Here is a 19026-nt window from a genome sequence, read left to right as displayed (position 1 = left end):
TTCCACAGCACCAAGATGGTGGATGTTTCACAACTTTAAGTCCCCAAAGGCATATGACAAACAGCCTCATGTTGGCCTGCAGTGGCCTTGTAGCATTTGTAAGAAATGAACTTTGAGGCTGGAGAGATGGCTCAGCAGTTTAAGGTCATGTCCTCCGCTTCTGGAACACTTGCGTTCATTTCCCAGCACACACATTGGATAGCTTAAAACTTCCCGTAAGTTCAGCTCCAAGGGATCCAGTGCCCTCTTTTGGCATTTGATGGCATTACATAGACATACATATACACATACACATGCATATAATATACAAACACACACACACACACACACACACACACACACACACACACACACACTTTAAAATTATACAAATCTTGCCTGAGATTGCCTGACATGGAACTATACCCATCACATTCCGTATGATGCATGCTGTGTGTGTAGCAAGAGTGGTTTTTTCCCCTTAAATAATACAATCATTGTCCTGCATCTTTCCTTGAGGTGGACTTAGGTGAAGGCAAGATCTGCTTCTGTTGTGAAGAATTTCAACCAGCCAAATGCACAGACAAAGAAAATGCCTTGAAACTCTTCCCGGTCCAGCCTTGTAGCGCTGTACACCTCCTGCTTAAGGTATGATGGACAGTTCGCAGGCTCCACAAGAAATCTTCCACAGGGGCCGAAGAAGGCTGCTCCTTGAGATATTCCCATTTGGTGGCTGCCTGAAAATGGCCAGGCTGCTAAAAGCAAGTGTGGGCAGCCCTTCACTACTGACCTGCAGTGACCAAGCAGTCCTTCACTAACCTGCGGTTAGAATGGAGTGTAGAAGAGGTCACGGACTGTGTTTTAAGTTATGTGCAGAGAGATTCCGTTGCATTAAAACAATTACACACTGGTGAAAATGCAAAGGTGGCTAGCTATACATATGTGTGTGTGCACACGCATCTGAGGCGTAGCTTTCAGGAAAGCTGTGTTTGCACACTCAGTCGGCATTGTTGTTCATTTGTAGCGAGTTATATGAGCTTGTTGAATGTCACCATTCTGGGCACATTGACCAAGATCAGCCAGAAAATGACGGGGTACGCCTGAGTTCTTTATAACCTGTTAAATAGTTAACAATAAGTAAAAGAAATTTAGGAGAGTACACCGAGGATTCAAGTCAAAGGGAAATGCAGAATCAGCCTTTACGATGGAGCCGAACCACTGGAGTCTGACTGGAGTGGGTAGAGCTGGTAACCCCTTAGCTGCTGGTTAGAGCTTTGCTTTTCAGGGAGGAGGAGGAAGCTCGGATAGAGAACTCTGCAGAGCTTCAAGGTCTGGGTAGTATAGGACTTAAAAATGACCTGCTTGCTCCGGTTTCTGCATGTTTGAATGTTGAGTCATCTGGAACTTTCTAAGCCTGACTTAGCTTGAGGAAAGCCCCTGAAGGAGCCAGGGCCGTGTCCATGGCAACCTTCAGTGTTGACTTAACTGCTATTTTGAGGAAAGAAGACCTATTTATTCCCTGGTTGCTCCTGGTTCCACACTACTGCCTGTGGCTCCCGAAACAGAAGCAGTGGCCATATGTTAAGCAGATGCCATCGTGCGGGGAAGTGCTGTCCCTTGAGGGGGCACTGACTAGAGAAGAGTCTCACTGGTCTTCTGGAGGGAACTCTATAGATAGTGTTCAGATGTTGTAAGAAGAAAGTGCCTCTGTGTCCTTGGGAAATTGGCTCTAGCATCCCTGAGGATACTGAACTCTGTCACACCCAAGCCCCTTCCACATGACGACATAGGATTGCACAAAACCTTCACACACTCCTCTATGGTTGAGCCAATGTAGATGCAGTACCTGGTGCAATGCACTTTGCAAGTAGTTGTTAATATCATTTAAGAAAGAAAAATGATAGGAAAAGGACCAGCCCGTGCTCAGCAGTCTTGGGTTTTTCTTTTGAGTGTTTTCCATTTTGGCTTGGTTGACTCTGAGAAGGTGAACCCGTGGATATGGAGGTCTGACTGCCCTGTATGTAACACTGGGCCTCTCCTCTGTGAGGCAGGGAGCTGGCTGGGTATGTGTTTTTTGAATCTGAGTTTGGCTCTGATGGAACTCAGGTGCTCCCGCCTCCAGCCCTCAGGGTGCTAGGGTTATAGGTGTGTCACATGACATCTAGTCTAGGCTGTTTTTGTTTTTGTTTAGGAAGTTTGACTGTATTACCATCCCAGGTTTGAATTTATGATCCTCCCGCCTCAGTCTTCAAAGTAGCTGGAATTATAAAGGTTTTAGAGTAAGAAATCTACATTCTGGTTGGGGGTTATAATAGCCAGCATGTATTTCCGCACGTCCATAAGCCAGACGCTATGTAACCCCCTGCCCTTATCCACTCGGAAGCTTGCCAGTTTGGACAGCATTGCCATCGATGTGTTTTACACATCTCTCTGATCAGTGGTCTCGTTTCCAGAAAGTCCTGTTTGCCCTGTGTGCCTTGAATGCCCTGACCACCACGGTGTGTTTGGTGGCTGCTGCCCTGCGCTACCTCCAGATCTTCGCCAGCAGAAGGCCGTGCATTGTAAGTGTGAGGAAACACTTGTGAAGCGTTTTGACCTCGCAGTCCATCCCTACTGTGTGTGGAAGCACTGTGCGGAGTTTCCACCTTGCTGTCCGTGCCTCCCTTGTGATCTATTGCTTTCCTCCTGCTGTGCTGTTTAATCAGGACGAATCCCAGATCTCTGCAGAGGAAGTGGAAGAGCCCGGGCGGATTCCGGACCCAGATGACTTTGTGCCGCCAGTGCCTCCTCCTTCTTACTTTGCCACGTTTTACTCCTGCACACCTCGGATGAACCGCAGGTAAAACTCCTAAGTCTCACTGGGGTCTCCATGGTATGCCCTGCCTTGACACTTGTGTGGTCTCCACTTTTTTTTTCCTCCAAATTCCGGGAAGATTGTCCTATCCAGTTAGCTCTCTTTCCCTGTCTTCTTGTTTCTCTCTGATCAACCAGATGACTCCAAAGATCAGTCCAACCCGGACCTAGAGATAAACCTTTTCAATTTCTTTTAGCTTCCTCGGGGAAAACTGACACCCAGTGAGATAACAGCTGTAATTTGACAGTATTGGGAGTTTCTGTTGTCCTGGAAACACCCACAGTTAGGCAGAATCAGTGTTTCATTATAACGCCATGAGCAGGTCCCAACAGTCGAGACATTCTTTGCAGTCACCAAGACAAAATTAATTACTAATTGATTCTTTCTGGCTTAGGGGGGAAAATGGGCACCGTACTTAATTTTCCTTTTCAAATTCCAGCTCGAATTTTGACTATTTTCCTTAAGTTTCAGAAATTATTGTTTGTAGGGTGGAGTATGTATTCATCCGGTTGTTAGTAATACCTAGAATTGAATCTTTAAAGAGTGATCTCATTTATTCCTCCAGCAAACATTACCAATCTTCTTCTGCTTGCTTGGTGCTGTGCTGGGTTACAGAAATCCAAAGTGAGTTAGTCCTGCTTCCTCTGTTCCAATCAGGAGCTCAGTGTAGACCGCCAACATGAGTGTTAGGACCATAGTACTCAATGTCCAGAGGTCTCCCAAGCCCAGAAGAGCCAACTAGGTCACCCAGTCAGCTTTGGCATCCTTAGAGAAGTGACTTTATGCTGAGTTTAAAGGTTAAACCCCCAAAGGAAAAAATCTCTGGGGTCTAAGGGAAGATTAGCATCTTTAGCTTGATATCTGGGATCGAGCATGTGTAGTTTTGGACTTCTGTAGTACATGCAGAATCATCAGACAGATGTGGTACAGATGTGGGGCTCTTGGAAAAATACTTTCTGGTGTTCGGGACAGCTATGCATGCTTTTGAAATAGGATCCACGTAGGCTTTGCTCATGTTTTTTTGAATCTTACCTGACCCCTCCTGTAACACCTACCCGGGCAGAGGCAGACATGGCTATAAAGCCAAGGGAGGGGGTGTCAGCCAGGTGAACACATTATCTTGGGACAGCAAGGCTTTTCTTTGTTTGGGGAGGGGCCTGCTGACATTGTAGAGCCTCAGGGGTAAGGATGGAGTGATTCGGATCCTTTCAGAAGCTGAGAGGAGGGTGGCGGATGCTGAAGAGGGTTGTTAGTAAAGCACATGCTCTCTGTGGGCTGTCTCTGGGCTTTAAACCTCCCAAGCGGATACTTCTCCATTACCAGGGCCAAGTCATAAAGGATCCCAGAGAAAATAACTTGCAGACAAATAACAATCCTGTTCATTTCTGTCTTAGTCAGAGTTCTATTGATGCAAAGAGACACCATGACCATGGCAACTCTTATAAAGGAAAGCATTTAATCGAGGCTGGCTTATAGTTCAGTACACTGTCATCGTGGTGGGAGACATGGTGACAGGTAGACAGGCCCTGGAGAAGTAGCTGAGAGTTCTACATCTGAATCTGCCAAGTGTCAGGAAGAGAGAGAGCTACTGGGCCTTGAAACCTTAAAGCCCACCCCTAGTGACACACCCACTCCAACAAGGTAACACCTCCTAATCCCTCCCAAGTAGTTCCACTCCTGATAACTAAGCATTCAGACATACAAGCCTACAGCAGGCAGGCGTTCCTAGTCAAACCACCATGGTCTCCATAAGCTCTTATTTGCCTAAGTGATGCATGATAACAAGGGGCTTACCCAAGGTGGTGTCCATCAAAATGCAGCATCAGTGGACATCCTAATGGCATAATGACACCACAGGAATCATTCATTTTGTGATCGTGTTGTGTAAAATGCCATCTTTAATTTCAGGGTTTCCTTCTAGAAGAGGTTTTTGTGGTAGTTTAGCATCTGAGATGAGAGCTCACTGTCCTGACCTTTTCATCCTTGGAAATCCAGTGCCTTCCAAAGAGAGCTGATGGGTTGGGAATGTCAGAGAGCAGACAGGCAAGGAGAGCTGGGGATAGTGATGCCCTGGGCAAGGGACTCAGCACTCCTCTGCCTCTGCTGAAGGGGCCAAGGCAGGGTTTATAAAGACGGCTCATGGGTGCTGATTAGAGATCGGAGCCTTGACATATCTGGAGGAAGTTGGCCTCTCTGATTCAGACGGCTGAGCTGTTCATTGGTCAGGACTCCTCCACTAAATCTAGGAAGGGCCTAGTTCTTTGGAGTCACTCGGCCGTTGGAGTCTTAAACAACATGACTGAGGTAGGAGGGTTGGAATGAAACTCATGCCTGAGTCTCGTCTAAGAAGAATATCTACTCAGCACAGCTTTGACAGGAACCCCGCAGCCCAGGAAGAGACTTTCATGGGACACCTTATGCCATGGGTGCTTGACACTTTACACACCCACTCTGGAGAACACGCCAAGTCAGGTGCCAGTATAAAAACCTCACTTCTACCCTTTCAGGGCAACATAAATGGACACAAGGAATAACAAAGGAATAACATGAATTTTAAACCCCACTAATGTCTCTTCCCTTCAGAATCAGTCTCTCATGCCCTCTATAAAGAACAGCAAAACTACTACTTAAGAAGTACTTGAAAGGGGAAGCATCTACCACTGGTTGGGAGAAAGGCAATCTGGAAAGGAAAACTGTAATTGAGTAACCCTTTTGTGCTAAAGCAGAGGCATCGTACGCTTATGTTGCTAAGTGTAGGGGATGGTTCCATCTAAGGAACCCCACACATCCGAGGTGGAGCATGAGAAGGGGGACGGAGAAGAACAGAGTGGAAATAGTTGAATCAGCAGGAATGGTTGCGGGAGGAAGAGGAGCTCCAAGAGAAATTAGCTTTGACCAGGCAAACAGCAGCTGGTTTCTCAGTCACGTTCACATGGCAGAGTAGTAACTCTGTCTCAAGTCAGCCTCTCTGTATCTTGGTAATTGTGAGACTCTTAAAGTCTCTCTGCTGAAACTGTCAGTTAGCTATAGCTTTTTGGTGGGAGGGAGTTGTCAATATTCCAAATGAACACAGATCTTTTTTTGTCAACTCAGCCAGGTTTGTCACACCAAATTCAGAGAAAAGTAGAATGTTAACCCACCTCTTTCTGTGCTCTGAATAGGGCTCCGTTTCTCAATTTTATCCAGCGCTGCACACCAGGCACAGTGCATCCTCAGTCAGGGAGTGACTACCTGAGGAGGATGTGGGAGTCGCTCTGTGACCCTTTCTGCTGGCTTCTGTTTTGCCTTGGCGCTGGGGCAATGCTCACTTTCTGTTTGAAATTAGTTCCTCTTTTTAAAAAGTTATCTAACAGTGAATTTCTCTCATGAGTCAGACATGAAGGAAATCGAGGCTTTTTCTGTGTACCGATACAGGAGAGCACCAAGATTCTTCTTATCCTTAGTTGCTTTGACTGTTGTTAACGATGAGCCTCAGGGGTATTTAGTATATCTACCACCTTGTGCAACCACCACCTCTAACTCTCTCCAAAGCATTATCCTCTCCCATATGCCAAGAGCATAAACACTAAACAGTGACTCCCTAGCCTCTCCCCTCAGAGCCTGGCAGTCTCCCATGCTCTCCGTCTTAGTGTACAGTAGTTTGCATTTCCACTGCTGTACCAGAAGGAAAAAAGGCGTTGTGTTGTATACACTGTCACTTGCTTAAGGACCCCCTGGGCATTTGCCTAGGACAGCTTGGATGGTCATTCCTCTTTGGGTCGAGCTGCTGTGTCCCCCCAGCCCCCTGCAGTCTAGGGGCTGCTGTCATGGGAGGGCCAGTGTACAGAGCAACCTACTGACGCCCAGGTACTTCCTCTAGGATGGTTGGTTCTGATGTCATCCCACTGCCCCATATCTATGGAGCACGAATCAAGGGTGTGGAAGTGTTCTGTCCTCTGGACCCCCCACCTCCATATGAAGCTGTAGTGAGCCAGGCTGACCAGGAACAGGTATGTCTACTTCTCAAAGAGTATGCTCTTACCTAATCTGAAGGAGTTCACGAGGCTCCTCTGAGGATCATAAAACAAAGCAAAGCAACAAACCCTCTTTCTCGATTCCTTTGTGATGCAGGAGTCTTCATTCCAAATGCCAGAAGGACCAGAAACTGCGGCGAGCCCAGTGGAGCCAGTCTGCACACAGATAACTCGAGGTAACACACATCTTCACTACCCAGCGCCATTATTCAATTGATTGGAACATGGCAGAATGCTCTGTCTGACTAGTGTTTTTGCTGGATGTAAGGTATTCATTCGTCGAGCAAATGCTTCAGGCTGCATCCTTCTTGTTGGGGCCAACAATCCTGTCATCTCTTAGGGCTTAGAAGTGAGATCTAACATGTTAACAGGAGAAAGGAAACATATATACCTAAATAAAGACAGCTACTTAGAACCTTTTCCTGAATGACCAGACTATCCGCAGAGCCCATGGGATAGAGTGGAGTTCGTTATTCCTGCAGTTCCCAATCCACTTCCCTGCTCCGTTAAAGCGAGCAGCGGGTCTCCTTCGAATGGACACGAGTTTCCCAGTGAGTAGTCACATTGTCATTTCTAACCAGAGGTTTTAATGCTCGAGTTAAGGTTTTTTTCTTTCAGCCCTGTGGCCAAGGCTAGCTAGAGTCAATTTACATTTATCCTTGTAATTTAAGGACACGGTTTTTCCAGCTTTCTGTCTTTGGGGAGGTTTTAAATGGCCCAGAGAATTGTCCACTGGTACAAAATCGCAGACAGCAATAAATAATGGATGGACTTTTCTCCATGTCAGATAGAGGTAGCTTTTCAGCAGTGCAGTTTGGACCATTCTTGTATTCACTGTACATTTGGAAGGGGACAGACTGAGTCTCTGTCACTGAGCTCCAACCTCCCCACCCCCCTCCCACCTTAAGAAGAATTATAAAGCAACGCTCTCTTCCCTAAAGCACATTTATTTTCCACAAGGAATTTTCCGATCAGAAACTCAGCTTCCCAGATGCTGCTGCTACATTTCCTGGGCAGGGCTCATCCGATTCCAGTGTCATTTGCGGATGTATTTATTTTGCAACCACTGGCTCCTTTGCTAGACAATTGAGAGTGTCCCAATGTGGTCACCTCCCGGGCCAGGCAGATGTGCATCTGCCAGCCTTGGCTCAGCAGTCCTCAGACAGCCCCTCGCCCACATAGGTGGCATCTCCAGAAGAGCCAGCTCCTGTGAAAAGCTCTGGTACTCTTGCAGGCTGCATCAGGATGCCCTAGTGAGAAAGATCCTAGACACCTCTAGGAAACAAACCAAACCGATGTTATGGCATGGTCTCTTAATTTTCCCTTTGGGCTTACCGTTTTTTCCTTGTGTGCTTGTTTTAAGTGTGGCAGGGTGATTTGGAGAGGTAGGTTTTGCCATGGTGCTGGGAACCAAAAACCGACTGGGCCACCAGCCTACGTAAATGTTATTAATTATATTATTCTTGCCTTCGCAGGCTTGGGCCTACAGGTGTTTCCTGACCAACATTTTGAAGGTTACAGCTGTTGAAATAATGTGTTTATTTTATTTTAAATCAGGTGGGGTCCTTACTAACACGCCTGCTGAAGAAAACACGTCTGGATCAACTCCTCTTTCCAACGTGGTTCAGCCTCCAAGAAGCCGGAGAGCTCTCCCACTTCTGAGGACAAGATCAAAGAGCGACCCTATGCTTCACCATTCTGAGGAGAGAGGTGATGTCACTCCTCAGGCTCTTGGTAGACCCCTGTGATTTTTTTTCTTTGACTGGTGCCAGGTACAATCAGGTGGCTCTGGCCAGCTGAGGGCCCTGCAAGTTTAAGCAATATCTTGAGAGAGGTTGAGAGGCCATGGGAAAATGAGATAGTCTATGTTCACATTGGGAAGATACATGTGGTATTTCTTTAAAATTAAAAAAAATATGTTTATTTATTTTTGTGTTATGGGGGAGGGTGGGTGCACCATGGTGCCTATGTGGAGGTTGGAAGACAAGCTGTATGGGTCAGTTCTCTTCTTCTAATGTGGGTTCTGGGGACTCTACTCAGGTTGTCGCATTAGAGGCAAGTGCCTTTACCTGCTGAGCCTCTCCACTGACCCTGGCACTGTGTGGCTGATAGAACTGCTCCCAAAGTCATGGGCAATAGCATTTGGTTGCCCATGATGCTGTATTTGGTGCGACTGTAAGACCATTGTGTGAACTGTCTGCCAATTTTCCAGTTGCTAGCAGTTCTCTGACAACCAGTCAAGGAGTGTATGATTTTATTCCCCGGCTCTACAATTTTGTATTTGTTATCTTTTTTAGTGGGCTCTAGTAGTCTCAATTAATCTCTGTTTTTAACATTTTGGATACAGTGAAACATGTTCGTGTTACATCATCTGTTCCCCCTTATTATTTTGGGTATAGTAACATGGAGCCTCTTTGGAATATATGAATACCTGGACATCTATAAACATCTCTCACTATAGAAGAGTATATAAAAACAAAGGAAGCAAAGAAATAAAGTAAACAGCATTTGTAGTTCAACCAGCAAGGGCCTCTGGGGGAATTAGTCTAGTAGTTGCGCTCTGTTCTTCGGAAGCTCTATTCAGAGTAACTGGATACCCTCTAACCTTGCTCTCTCTGGTCCTGTCTGGCCCTTGTGGTCTCTGTTCTGTCCCTCTGACAGTGAGTGTCATTTGTCACAGCTCTGGACTGACCTTATGGAAGCCACAGAGAACACTTCTCTTGTCCCTGCAGCAGCTTTCAGGTGGGGAGGAAGTCCTGCCTCCTGAGACTAGCTGTGTACCTCTGCAAAGCAGGCTTGGCAGCTTGGGCTGTAGTTCAAAGACCCACCTTCACTGTGGACATCCTGTATCCTACCTGGCAAGTTGAGTCTTCGAGCTGGCCCTGTGCCAGCTTCCAGGAGCATGTAGCTGTTTGCACAGCAAAGGGAGGCTGGACCCCCTTTGTATTCTTCAGTCCTGTGGAAGAGAGGACATTTACCTGTTGGCTTGTTTCACTGGGGAAGGCACTGAGTTACTTTCAGTGAGCAAGTGTAAACTTCGCTCTGTCTTCGCACGGAGTTACACTGTGTTTCTGGAAGACTTGTTGTCTATAATGTACACATGTGAAACTGGAAGGACAGCTCCTAACATCCTGGTTCAGAACTCCTGTCTACCTTCTTCCAGAGGAAAAGGAAACCTTCCCTTCTGCCTCTCCCTCCACCCTGTGCTTCCTGCTTCCTTGAATAGCTAAATCCATACTTATGAGGCCTTTACAAATTTAAGTTGACAGCTGTGTGCACTGAAGGCTGATGGTGGCTTATGGACACATGGAGATCAGACCTGAGGATTAACTTCTCCACCCACTTCATGGTAAAATAGCTTCTTGCCAATCTTTATACCTTTACTGATGGAAGCAGCCATGGAAATTAGATCCGAAGTGGACTTTTTTTAGACCCTCTGTTGACCTCTGGAATGATGTAACGTTCCACACCCAAGTTTTCTGTAATAGTCATAGATCTGCTCCACAGCCATGGTGAGCCTCGGTATAGGGATCAGTAGAGTGCCCTTGAGGATGTTTAGGACAAAGGTACCGTGACAGCACAGTTTCTGCTCATCCCACCAGTGTGTCATCTGTCCCTTCCTCTCTTTGACTCCTCCAAACCTATCTGCCCCCAACAGTCTCTCGTTCTTCCGCCATCTTTTTTCTGCTTGGCCACCCATTCCTATCTACTCGCTGTACTCCATGAAACACGCTCCTCCGTGGTTTGCACCGTGGATTCTGTGCTGTGTCATCCGTCTTCACAGGGGACTGTTTATGTGTCACGATCCAGTGTCTCTGCACACAGCCTATTGGAAGCGCACACACTTCCCTTCCTCTTGGAAGTGTGTGTCACACGATAGGCTGTGTTAGTCTCATTCCCCTCCGTTCCTTCCGTCCTTCAAGATGGTGAGACGTACACGCATGACCTCAGGCATCTGCCAGATGTTGTCCACACTGAGCTTTGTAGGGGCAGTGTTCAGAGGAGCTTGTTCAATGGTGACTTTTGTCTCTGTCCACAGCCACCCCAGTGCTCAGCTGCGAAGCTGCGACACAGACGGAAAGGAGGCTAGATCTGGCTACAGTGACTCTGAGGAGAGGCGCGAGACCACGGGCATCAAGATGCAGGCCCCACTCTCTGATAGATTACAGGTCTTACATAGACACGAAGTTGCTGGTGGCCAGGTTCCTGGAGCAGTCCTCCTGCAGTATGACTCCAGACATCCATGAACTTGTAGAAAACATAAAGTCTGTCCTGAAGTCTGACGAGGGACACATGGAAGAAGCCATCACGAGTGCCAGTTTCCTAGAGCAGGTACTGTTCTTTCTACACAACACAAGGCTGCTACCAGTAATGGCTGTCATTACTAGAGGCAGAGGGAGTCCATGGTCTCAGTTTCCAAAGACCTGGAGCAGGGGGTTATGTCCTCAGAGAGGAAACTAGAGAGCGCTCCTTTTGACCTTGACCCCCACAAGTGCTCTTGGCCCAGGGGAAGAGAACCCCACTTTCTGGGAGGCGAAACTATGCCTGGTAAAAAGCAAAGGATCTGGGCACTCTGGAGTTCACCACGCTGATGATTTCCTCAATGGGAGATTGTCCAGGATGTTGTATTTGCTTGGCTCTTGACGACAGAGTGGAGCTCACGGTTGGCAAGGTTCTAGGAGCTAGTCCCATGCCCAATGAGTCGCTGGCTCAGACAAGTTGGCTGATAGGACTTAGAGCAGTGGTTTTCAACTTTCCTAATGCTGTGACCCTTTCATACAGTTCTTTATGTTGTGGTGACCCCCTGACCATAACATTATTTTCATTGCTACTTCATAATTGTAATTTTGCTTCTGTTATGAACAGTAATGTAAATATCTGTGTTTCCCGATGGTCTTAGGTGACCCCTGTGAAAGGGTCATTCAACCTCTCCCAAAGTGGTTTCAACCCATAGGTTGAGAACCACTGAATTAGAGGACCAAATCCCTTTCTTTCAATAGATTAAAAAAGTAAAAGGTGCCTTAAACTGAAGCCACCCTGGAAAAAGGCAAAACTGGATATGCATGGAATCCATTTGGGCCTTGGGTTTCTCATTGTTAAACAGAAGGGTTGGGCTAGGTCATCTCCAGCCCTGTGTCCCCAAGTAAGAGGAATTTCCTCCCAGCAAGAACCTTCTCTTTATCTCCACTGAGAGCTGGTGTTACCTCTTGGCTGTTTATTCATTCTCCTGGGTCAGTGTAGACATAGTACACCACAGTGCCCTGCCCTGAAACAGAGTGGCTTTGGGATGATTGTCCTGTGAGGTTTGGTGGTGGTGAGACTCCTGATTCTTTCCCAAGGCACTAACAATGATAATGAGTTCTGTTCCTATATGTTCTTTAGCCAAGGATTATTAGAGTCACCTAAAACATCATTGATTTTAATTGACTTTTTTTTTTTTTTTCTGGAGCTGGGGACCGAACCCAGGGCCTTGTGCTCGCTAGGCAAGCGCTCTACCGCTGAGCTAAATCCCCAACCCCTTTAATTGACATTTTATAAACCTGATCCAGAACAGTGGTTCTGTGTTGGTACCACCTGCTTCTTGTTAAAACTCCCAAGCTTGGGGCTGGGGAGATGGCTCAGTGGGTAAAACATTTGCCCTGTAGGCATGAGGACACACGCGCACGCTCCCACACAAGCAGTAGGTGGCTGGTGGGACCTTATACTCCTAACAAGCTATACTGCCTACATCCTCTCCACCTGGGTTGGAACACAGGGATACTGGAGAGATATGAAGAACAACCTTAAAAATAAAACAAGGATGTGCAATCGAGCTATTATATACGGCTCGCCTACTGCTGAGACAATAGAAAACTGGGAGAATTTCTTCAAAACTTCACAAAAGAGGCAAGGTTCAAAACATCTTCGGAATTCTAAATAGATTCTACTTTGGAAAACACCCTCCCTCTATTCTGAAAGAACTAAACATTAAAATCCACAGATGGCTATAAGGAGGGGGGGGGTCAAAAGGCCAGCGGCTGACTGGCGAGGCTAACATCTCCTTCTCCTGCTCTTTTCCCCAAAGATAATGGCCCCAGCCCAGCCCAGCACTTCCCAGGCTCAGATGCTGACCTCGAGGAGACAGCCTGGCCTGCTGCATCTGCGCAGCTGTGGAGACCTGAGCACCTTTTCCCTGGCAGGAAGGCCCAGAGCAGAGAGGAGGCTCCAGCAGCGAGCTGAGGCTGAGCGGCCACACAGCCTCATTGGTGTCATTCGAGAGACTGTCCTGTGAACTGAGTGACATGGAAGGATGTCTGTCCCTCCTCAGTGCCGTTTACTGTCTGGGAGCTGGGGGCACCGCCCATCCTGGAACCCCTCAACAGGGGTCCTGGGTTCGACACTTATCCCTGCTCTCTGGCTCTCATTTTGCTGACGAGGGCACTCAGGTGAACTCGGGTGAAGTAAGTTCTTCCTGGCCCTTCCAGGCTGCGTGTTCCCGGCTGGAGGAGAAGGCAGGGAGAGCTCCTTTGTCTGCTGAATCTCACAGTATCCCCAAGGGGTGAGCAGCAAACAGGCTCCCAGTCTTTGCCTGCCTCACCCCTTATGACTCTTTGTTGTTGCCAAGTTCATTCCCTCGCTGTAAGGGGAGAGCTGCTGGGCTATTTATAGCTGCCTGCGGCCTCTGGCTGCTCAGTGAGAGGAGCTGGCAGGAGACATGATGGTTAACACCAAGCGACTCCAGTCCTCCAGCCTCCTTTAGGCTACCTTCTATCCCATCCTCTTTAGGGAAAGCGGGAGACCAGCTAAGCGGTGTTTTGTTTTGTTTTATTTTTTTAATGAAGGACGTTAAGGGGGAGCACTATAGTTGATTCCTTCATGCTTGCAAACTAGAACACCTAAGACAGAACAGAGAATAAAGCGCTGACTTTGGAAAGTCTGGGCTCCATGTGTAGTGTTTGTGTGCGTACAGATAACTCATGGAAGTGAGTTTGGGGCTGTGGTGTTCAGGGTGCCTCTCTAGGCCACCAAAGTTTGTTTCCACAGTTCTGGAACCCCAGAGATCACAATGCGTCAGGCAAGCCCTGGGCTGAATTTAACACTTTATGCTGAATGGCACTGTGGACCGGCATTCTAGTGGGGCCATAGACAGAAAGTCAGTAAGGCAATTACTGACAGTATTGATACTAAGAAGGTGGTCAGGGAGGGCTTCTGTGAGGAAATGGCATTTGAGCTGGGCCTTGACTTTGCGGACCCGGGGAGACTGAGACAGAGACAGAGGCCGGGCATACTAGTGATCGCAGAGTTGTTTTGAAGGAGAGGTGGATGGAAGCCAGCTCACTGCATTCTGTGTTAACGATGGGGTACCCTGGACATTGCTAACACAAGAAAAATAAGCTTGATCCTGTTTCAAAATGATCGCCGTGCGACTGGGAAAATAGTTAATTCAGATGGGAGTGGAGGCAAGGAGATGGAATAAAGCTGCCTGGGCAGTGAGCACCCGTTCGATTGGGCCCCACCTCAGCGCTACGATGAGGGTGCTGAATTCTCAATTGATGTTCGTCACAGCCTTTTGTGGGAGCTGCTATTTGTCTCCATGGTATAGGACATTGATATTTCATGACATTCACGCCCGCGTGGCCGGACTTGGCAACCTCCATGTGTCCAGCTTCCCAGGTAGTTGTATTTGTGTTCCCTCTTTTGGCAAGAACACTGTTGAGCATCCTGCTTGGTTCATGGGACCTTAGACACCCCTGGCTCCATATCAACCACTCATATTAGAGTGGGCTCAGGGGTCGCTGAGCTGGGGTGGAAAGTGGGCTTGGGAAACATTGGGAAATGAAGGACCATGAACAGGCTGGGTCTGGCTGAGTGCCTGAGTGAGCTTCATCAGGGGGGCTTCCCCAACGGTCGTTTCTTTTGTTACCACCTCAGCCCCATCCTGAGCGAGAGACATATATCTTCTGGCCTCTCTAAAAGTCCTCAGTGTCACCAAGTAGCTTCTCACCACAGTCTGGGCTGCTGCCCAAGGTTGAACCTGCTTTCTCTGTGAGTCACTACAGTGTCACAAACCTCTGGCCTCACTGCTAGCTGCTCACAGGTAGACTGCCCGGGACCCCGGTCTTGTCACTTCACTTTGCTTTTGCTTCAGCTGCCTTTTCAGGGGGAGGCCCAGGAGTTCTCAGCCTACCAGGGCCTCCTCCCCACAGTTGGTGAGAAGAAGTTCTGGCCATATCTCTGCGTGCGGCCAGACCTTATATACCCTGTGACCACTCCCCTCAACCCGATTTTTCTCCCTAGCTGCACCTCTTTGCAATCTCTTTCCTGAGTCCCCTGCTGGTTGCCTCCGACTACCACCACTGAGCATATAATGTGCCTCAAAGGCTCAGGGCAGACGGCTAAGGCATCAGAAGTGTGAACCTTTGAGGCATGGTACAGAGATGCTCTATGTGTCCTGAGGTCAGGGTGGTTGCCAGCCACGAGCTGATGAGGAAAGGCATGGAGCCTGAGGGTACAGCCCAAAGGGTAGCAGAGGGGCTGCCTCAGTTTATCAAAACTGCAGGGTCAAAATGTCTCATGTAAGTCCAGAACCTGAACGTGTTGGTGAAGAGATCAATCTCTCCCTTGACTTCCGTCCTCTTTGTAATATTGCAGTATTGATAATACCATTCATTTCCCCCCCCTCTGTAAATATTCTCAAATACCAAAGTATTAACAGTATGGCATGTATACTCATAGGTTAATGGAATATGTTATAGGCAGGCCATTTTTCATTAAAGTACCACAGGGATCCGCAGTCCAGAGGTGGAGACAAAGGATTTCAAATGCGATGTCAGAATGCTAACAGTATTGATTACTGAGCCTAGAAATATCTGAAGTAAGTCTCCACTAGCAAAGTGAATGTCACTCAGGATATCTGACTGCCTAGAACATTGTGCAGTCATTGTTGGCTTGGCCTCAGTGAGTAAGAACATGGTGCCCACTTTGGGAGCTTGGCACAGGATAAATCAGGACAGGGGTTCCTCCTTCAAAACGTTCTGGCCAGCTCTATGTCTGGGTGTCTGAGGCCAAAGAGGAAGGTGTTCCCAGCTTTTGCACTTTAGGAAGACTGGCTGATGGCTTACTGCCCCAAGAGTCCTGCCTGATAGTGAGGTCTCAGAGAGGAGGCTCTGAATTCCAGCTGCCTGCCTGCTTTCATTTACCTCAGGAACCAGACATTTACTGAAGGCCTAACTGGCAAAATCTGGTTACTCTCCAGCAGTCTCTGTAGACCAAGCCCACCATCCACCCCAACACACCAACCAGAGAAACAAGCAGTGATGTGAAAACAGAGAAGGGAGTCAAACAGAGTCCATTGGAGTGGTCGGCCGATGAAGGAGTCCAGTGGCCCCAGATTTGTCTTGGGGTGTTGACAGAAGCTTTGGGTTCAAACAGGGGATGAACTGTGGCAGGCAGATAGAAGTTTGTATATTTAAGCAGCCCTAGTCAAGGGTTGGCCCTTCATCACCTTGGCTTCTGACCTTTAGGATTCTTAATCATGGCTTTTGTCAGAGGGTCCAGTCTGGTTCTGCTAAGATAGGTGATCTGCTCCAGGATTTGTGCCTGCCCTCATGTCATGGGTGGTCTATCCTGCCTACTACTGCCTCATGTTGCTGCAGGGTAAGGACCAGGACTAAGTGTTTGAGCTTTAAAGGGGGATGAGATTAGGTGGGAGCTTCACTTTTTAGACACTTTGGCCGAGGAGGTGACTGTCGGGCAGTTTTCTAGCAGGAGTTTGACCCAAAGTAAAGGAGACAGGCACAAATTACAGATAGAGGTGCCTCACATCCTGTGTCAGGTGCCTCGTGAGCCCAGGTGAGGAGTTGGAGCTTCGTAGGAAAAGCATCTTCTCTATATCTGGTAGGGTTGCAACCGTGCGTCTGCAGCCTTTCAATCAACTTCTTTCAGTTAGAAATACCCACTTCAGTTTTTTACATTGTCTTTCTATAGTGTGGTAAGTCAACCTTTTAAAATCGATCCCGTTGTCATGGTGTCCGTCAGCCATGCTTGTCTTTTGTGTCCTGTAAGTTAGAAATCAGCATAGGCCAGGTCTAAAGTGCAGACAAGTGAGCGGTTATTACAGGGAAGCACGCTGGGTTACTCAAGAGCCACAGGAGACGACCTCATTGGCGGGTCAGCCACGAACAAACGTGTATATTTCTGTTTATGGGGAAGGGTTAGAAAAGGTTTGGGGGACACATTGCTCATGATTCAAAATGTGTCTGCCTTTGTGTTAGAGTTAACTTAAGATCCACAGAGATTTTATTATCTAAAGTCTACCACGCTGGCCTGGAGAGATGCCTCAGTGGTTAAGGGTGACTGATGTTTTTCCAGAGTTTCCTCATTTTGGCAGCTCCAGGGGATCTGATGCCCTCTACTGGCCTCAGATGGCACCTGCACACACTTGGCACGCACCACACACACACACACACACACACACACACACACACACACACACACACACACACACACACACAGGACTCTGCTAAAGCATTATAACAAAAGCATATCGAAGCTCCTTGGACCAAGGACAGTCTGGTTAGATTGGCATCCATCTTGGCAGTTACTGGTCCTAACCGGTTTGCCCTTGCCTTCTTGCTTTTGCTTGCTTTCTTGAGTGTTGCTGCTTCAGCAGGATCTGCTGATTCCCTGGCTCAGTCCTAAAAAAAAAAAAAAGCAACAAACCAGTCTTTCAGAACTCTTCTCTTTGTGTTCTGAACTTAACCTTGTCTCTGGGCTATCCTGGCTTGCAGTTGGTCTGGGGCCCACTTCAGTCTAAGTCACCCAGTTTCCACTGAACCTGTTCTCTATGGTGGCACCTGGACATTGAAAAGGAGACTGGAAGGGATCAGGAGCAAGTGCCCCACCCCCACCCCATACTTCCTCTCTGTACAGGAGGCTCCGAGGAAGTGAAGATCCCTGGAGAGGCCTGCAGTGCCAAGGCCCGAGGCTCTTTAAGTCCCTCAACGTCAGAAGAACTGGCAGAAGGAAAGGGAGCTGCTGCCAGCTTCTCCACCCAGTGGGAGAGGAGTCTCTGAAGCAAAACAAAGGAGCCCATCTCTACCTTTCCCCAGGCTGCTGCAACTGAGAACAAGAGAGAGCCCCTGGAAAAGGCCTCAACACAGCCATCTTTGTTTGCAAGGTGTTCCTCCCTGGGGCTTCTGAAAAGCAAGTCAGGCCTGCAGCCAAGAGGCAGCACTTTTCCATCTCATCGGGCTGGGCTAGTCACTCAACAGGTATTTACTGAGCTACAGGCTCCCAGGCAGAGGGCCAGGGGCTGAGGAGGTGATGCTGACTGAGGGAGAGAGGGCAATGCTAGTTACCCTGACAAGTAGTGCCAGTCATAACAAGGAGACACGCATTGAGAGCAGGGAAAAAAGATTTACGCACATTAAAGGCAAGATGAGACTTTATTCAAGAGGGTCTGAAGTGAGGGGGAGAGGTCAGATTCAACCTGGAGCACAAGGACAGGTAGAGATTTGTAGGAGGGCGTGTGGTGGTGGTGATGGTGGTGGTGTCCCATTGCTGGGGTTAGAACCCAAAACTTAGTGCGTGCTAGGCAAGTTTGCTCCTGAGAAGCCGTCTCCCCAGCCCTTTGGTAATTGATTTATCAATTCAATAAAATTATTGCAGAAGGCAGGTCGAAGTGGGAAGATAGAAGGCAGAGAATGAGGAATTGGTCAGATCTAAAGGGTGTGGTTTTCTCACTAAAGAAGGACTAAGTACATCAGGGTAGAGTCTGAGCGTCCAGAGAGGGACTTGAGAGGGCCAGGGGGCTAAGGGGTTGATCCAAGAGAGAATCTGCAGTCTGTGTCCTTTTCAGAATAGGAAGCTCTGCCACCCTGCTCCTTGCCTCTCAGGGTTATGGCTTTTGAGCAGGGAGCTCCTCTTATCCCAGTAGCTGGCACGCTCTCTTGTGTTTTGCCCCAACCAAAAAGTAAGAGCCAAAATTCAGGATGAATCATCCTCCTGCTCCTGCCAAGTGGCTGTAGGTCCCAGGTCTACAGAGGCTTTCCCAATGCCCGTTAGATACTGTATGTGGGTCTTCATCCAAAAAGAGTAATTCACAGTGGACTGTGGGGTTGGGAGGGGGCTGAGAGGGGACAAGAGGGAAGGAGAGAGAGAGAGAAGGCGGGGAGGGAAGGAGAGAGGCATGAAGAAAAT

General features: G+C 48.0%; 1 protein-coding gene across 3 annotated transcripts in view; it reads left to right on the top strand.

The window, feature by feature from the left end:
- Entrep1 (endosomal transmembrane epsin interactor 1) overlaps window positions 1-13759 on the top strand; it is a 54488-nt gene extending 40729 nt beyond the window's left edge. The window contains exons 4-11 of one of the 3 annotated variants that reach the window (XR_005499600.2): window positions 499-627; window positions 2433-2540; window positions 2685-2818; window positions 6693-6822; window positions 6944-7022; window positions 8404-8556; window positions 9508-10195; window positions 10886-11024. Coding sequence is in view for 2 of the 3 variants with exons in the window: in NM_001400818.1 (NP_001387747.1) it covers window positions 499-627; window positions 2433-2540; window positions 2685-2818; window positions 6693-6822; window positions 6944-7022; window positions 8404-8556; window positions 10886-11178; window positions 12911-13117 (1233 nt within the window). In the remaining variant the exon portion in view is untranslated. Of the gene's footprint in view, window positions 1-498; window positions 628-2432; window positions 2541-2684; window positions 2819-6692; window positions 6823-6943; window positions 7023-8403; window positions 8557-9507; window positions 10196-10885; window positions 11179-12910 lie in introns of those variants that run through there. The other 2 variants (NM_001400818.1, XM_039101391.2) reach the window with 2 other exon arrangements.
- Window positions 13760-19026: the final 5267 nt, after the last annotated feature.

This window comes from Rattus norvegicus, chromosome 1 (genome assembly GCF_036323735.1).
Source record: "Rattus norvegicus strain BN/NHsdMcwi chromosome 1, GRCr8, whole genome shotgun sequence".
In the NCBI taxonomy this organism is placed as follows: domain Eukaryota; kingdom Metazoa; phylum Chordata; class Mammalia; order Rodentia; family Muridae; genus Rattus; species Rattus norvegicus.
Note: the sequence above shows the minus strand (reverse complement) of the source record. Positions and strands in the feature narration are given on the sequence as shown.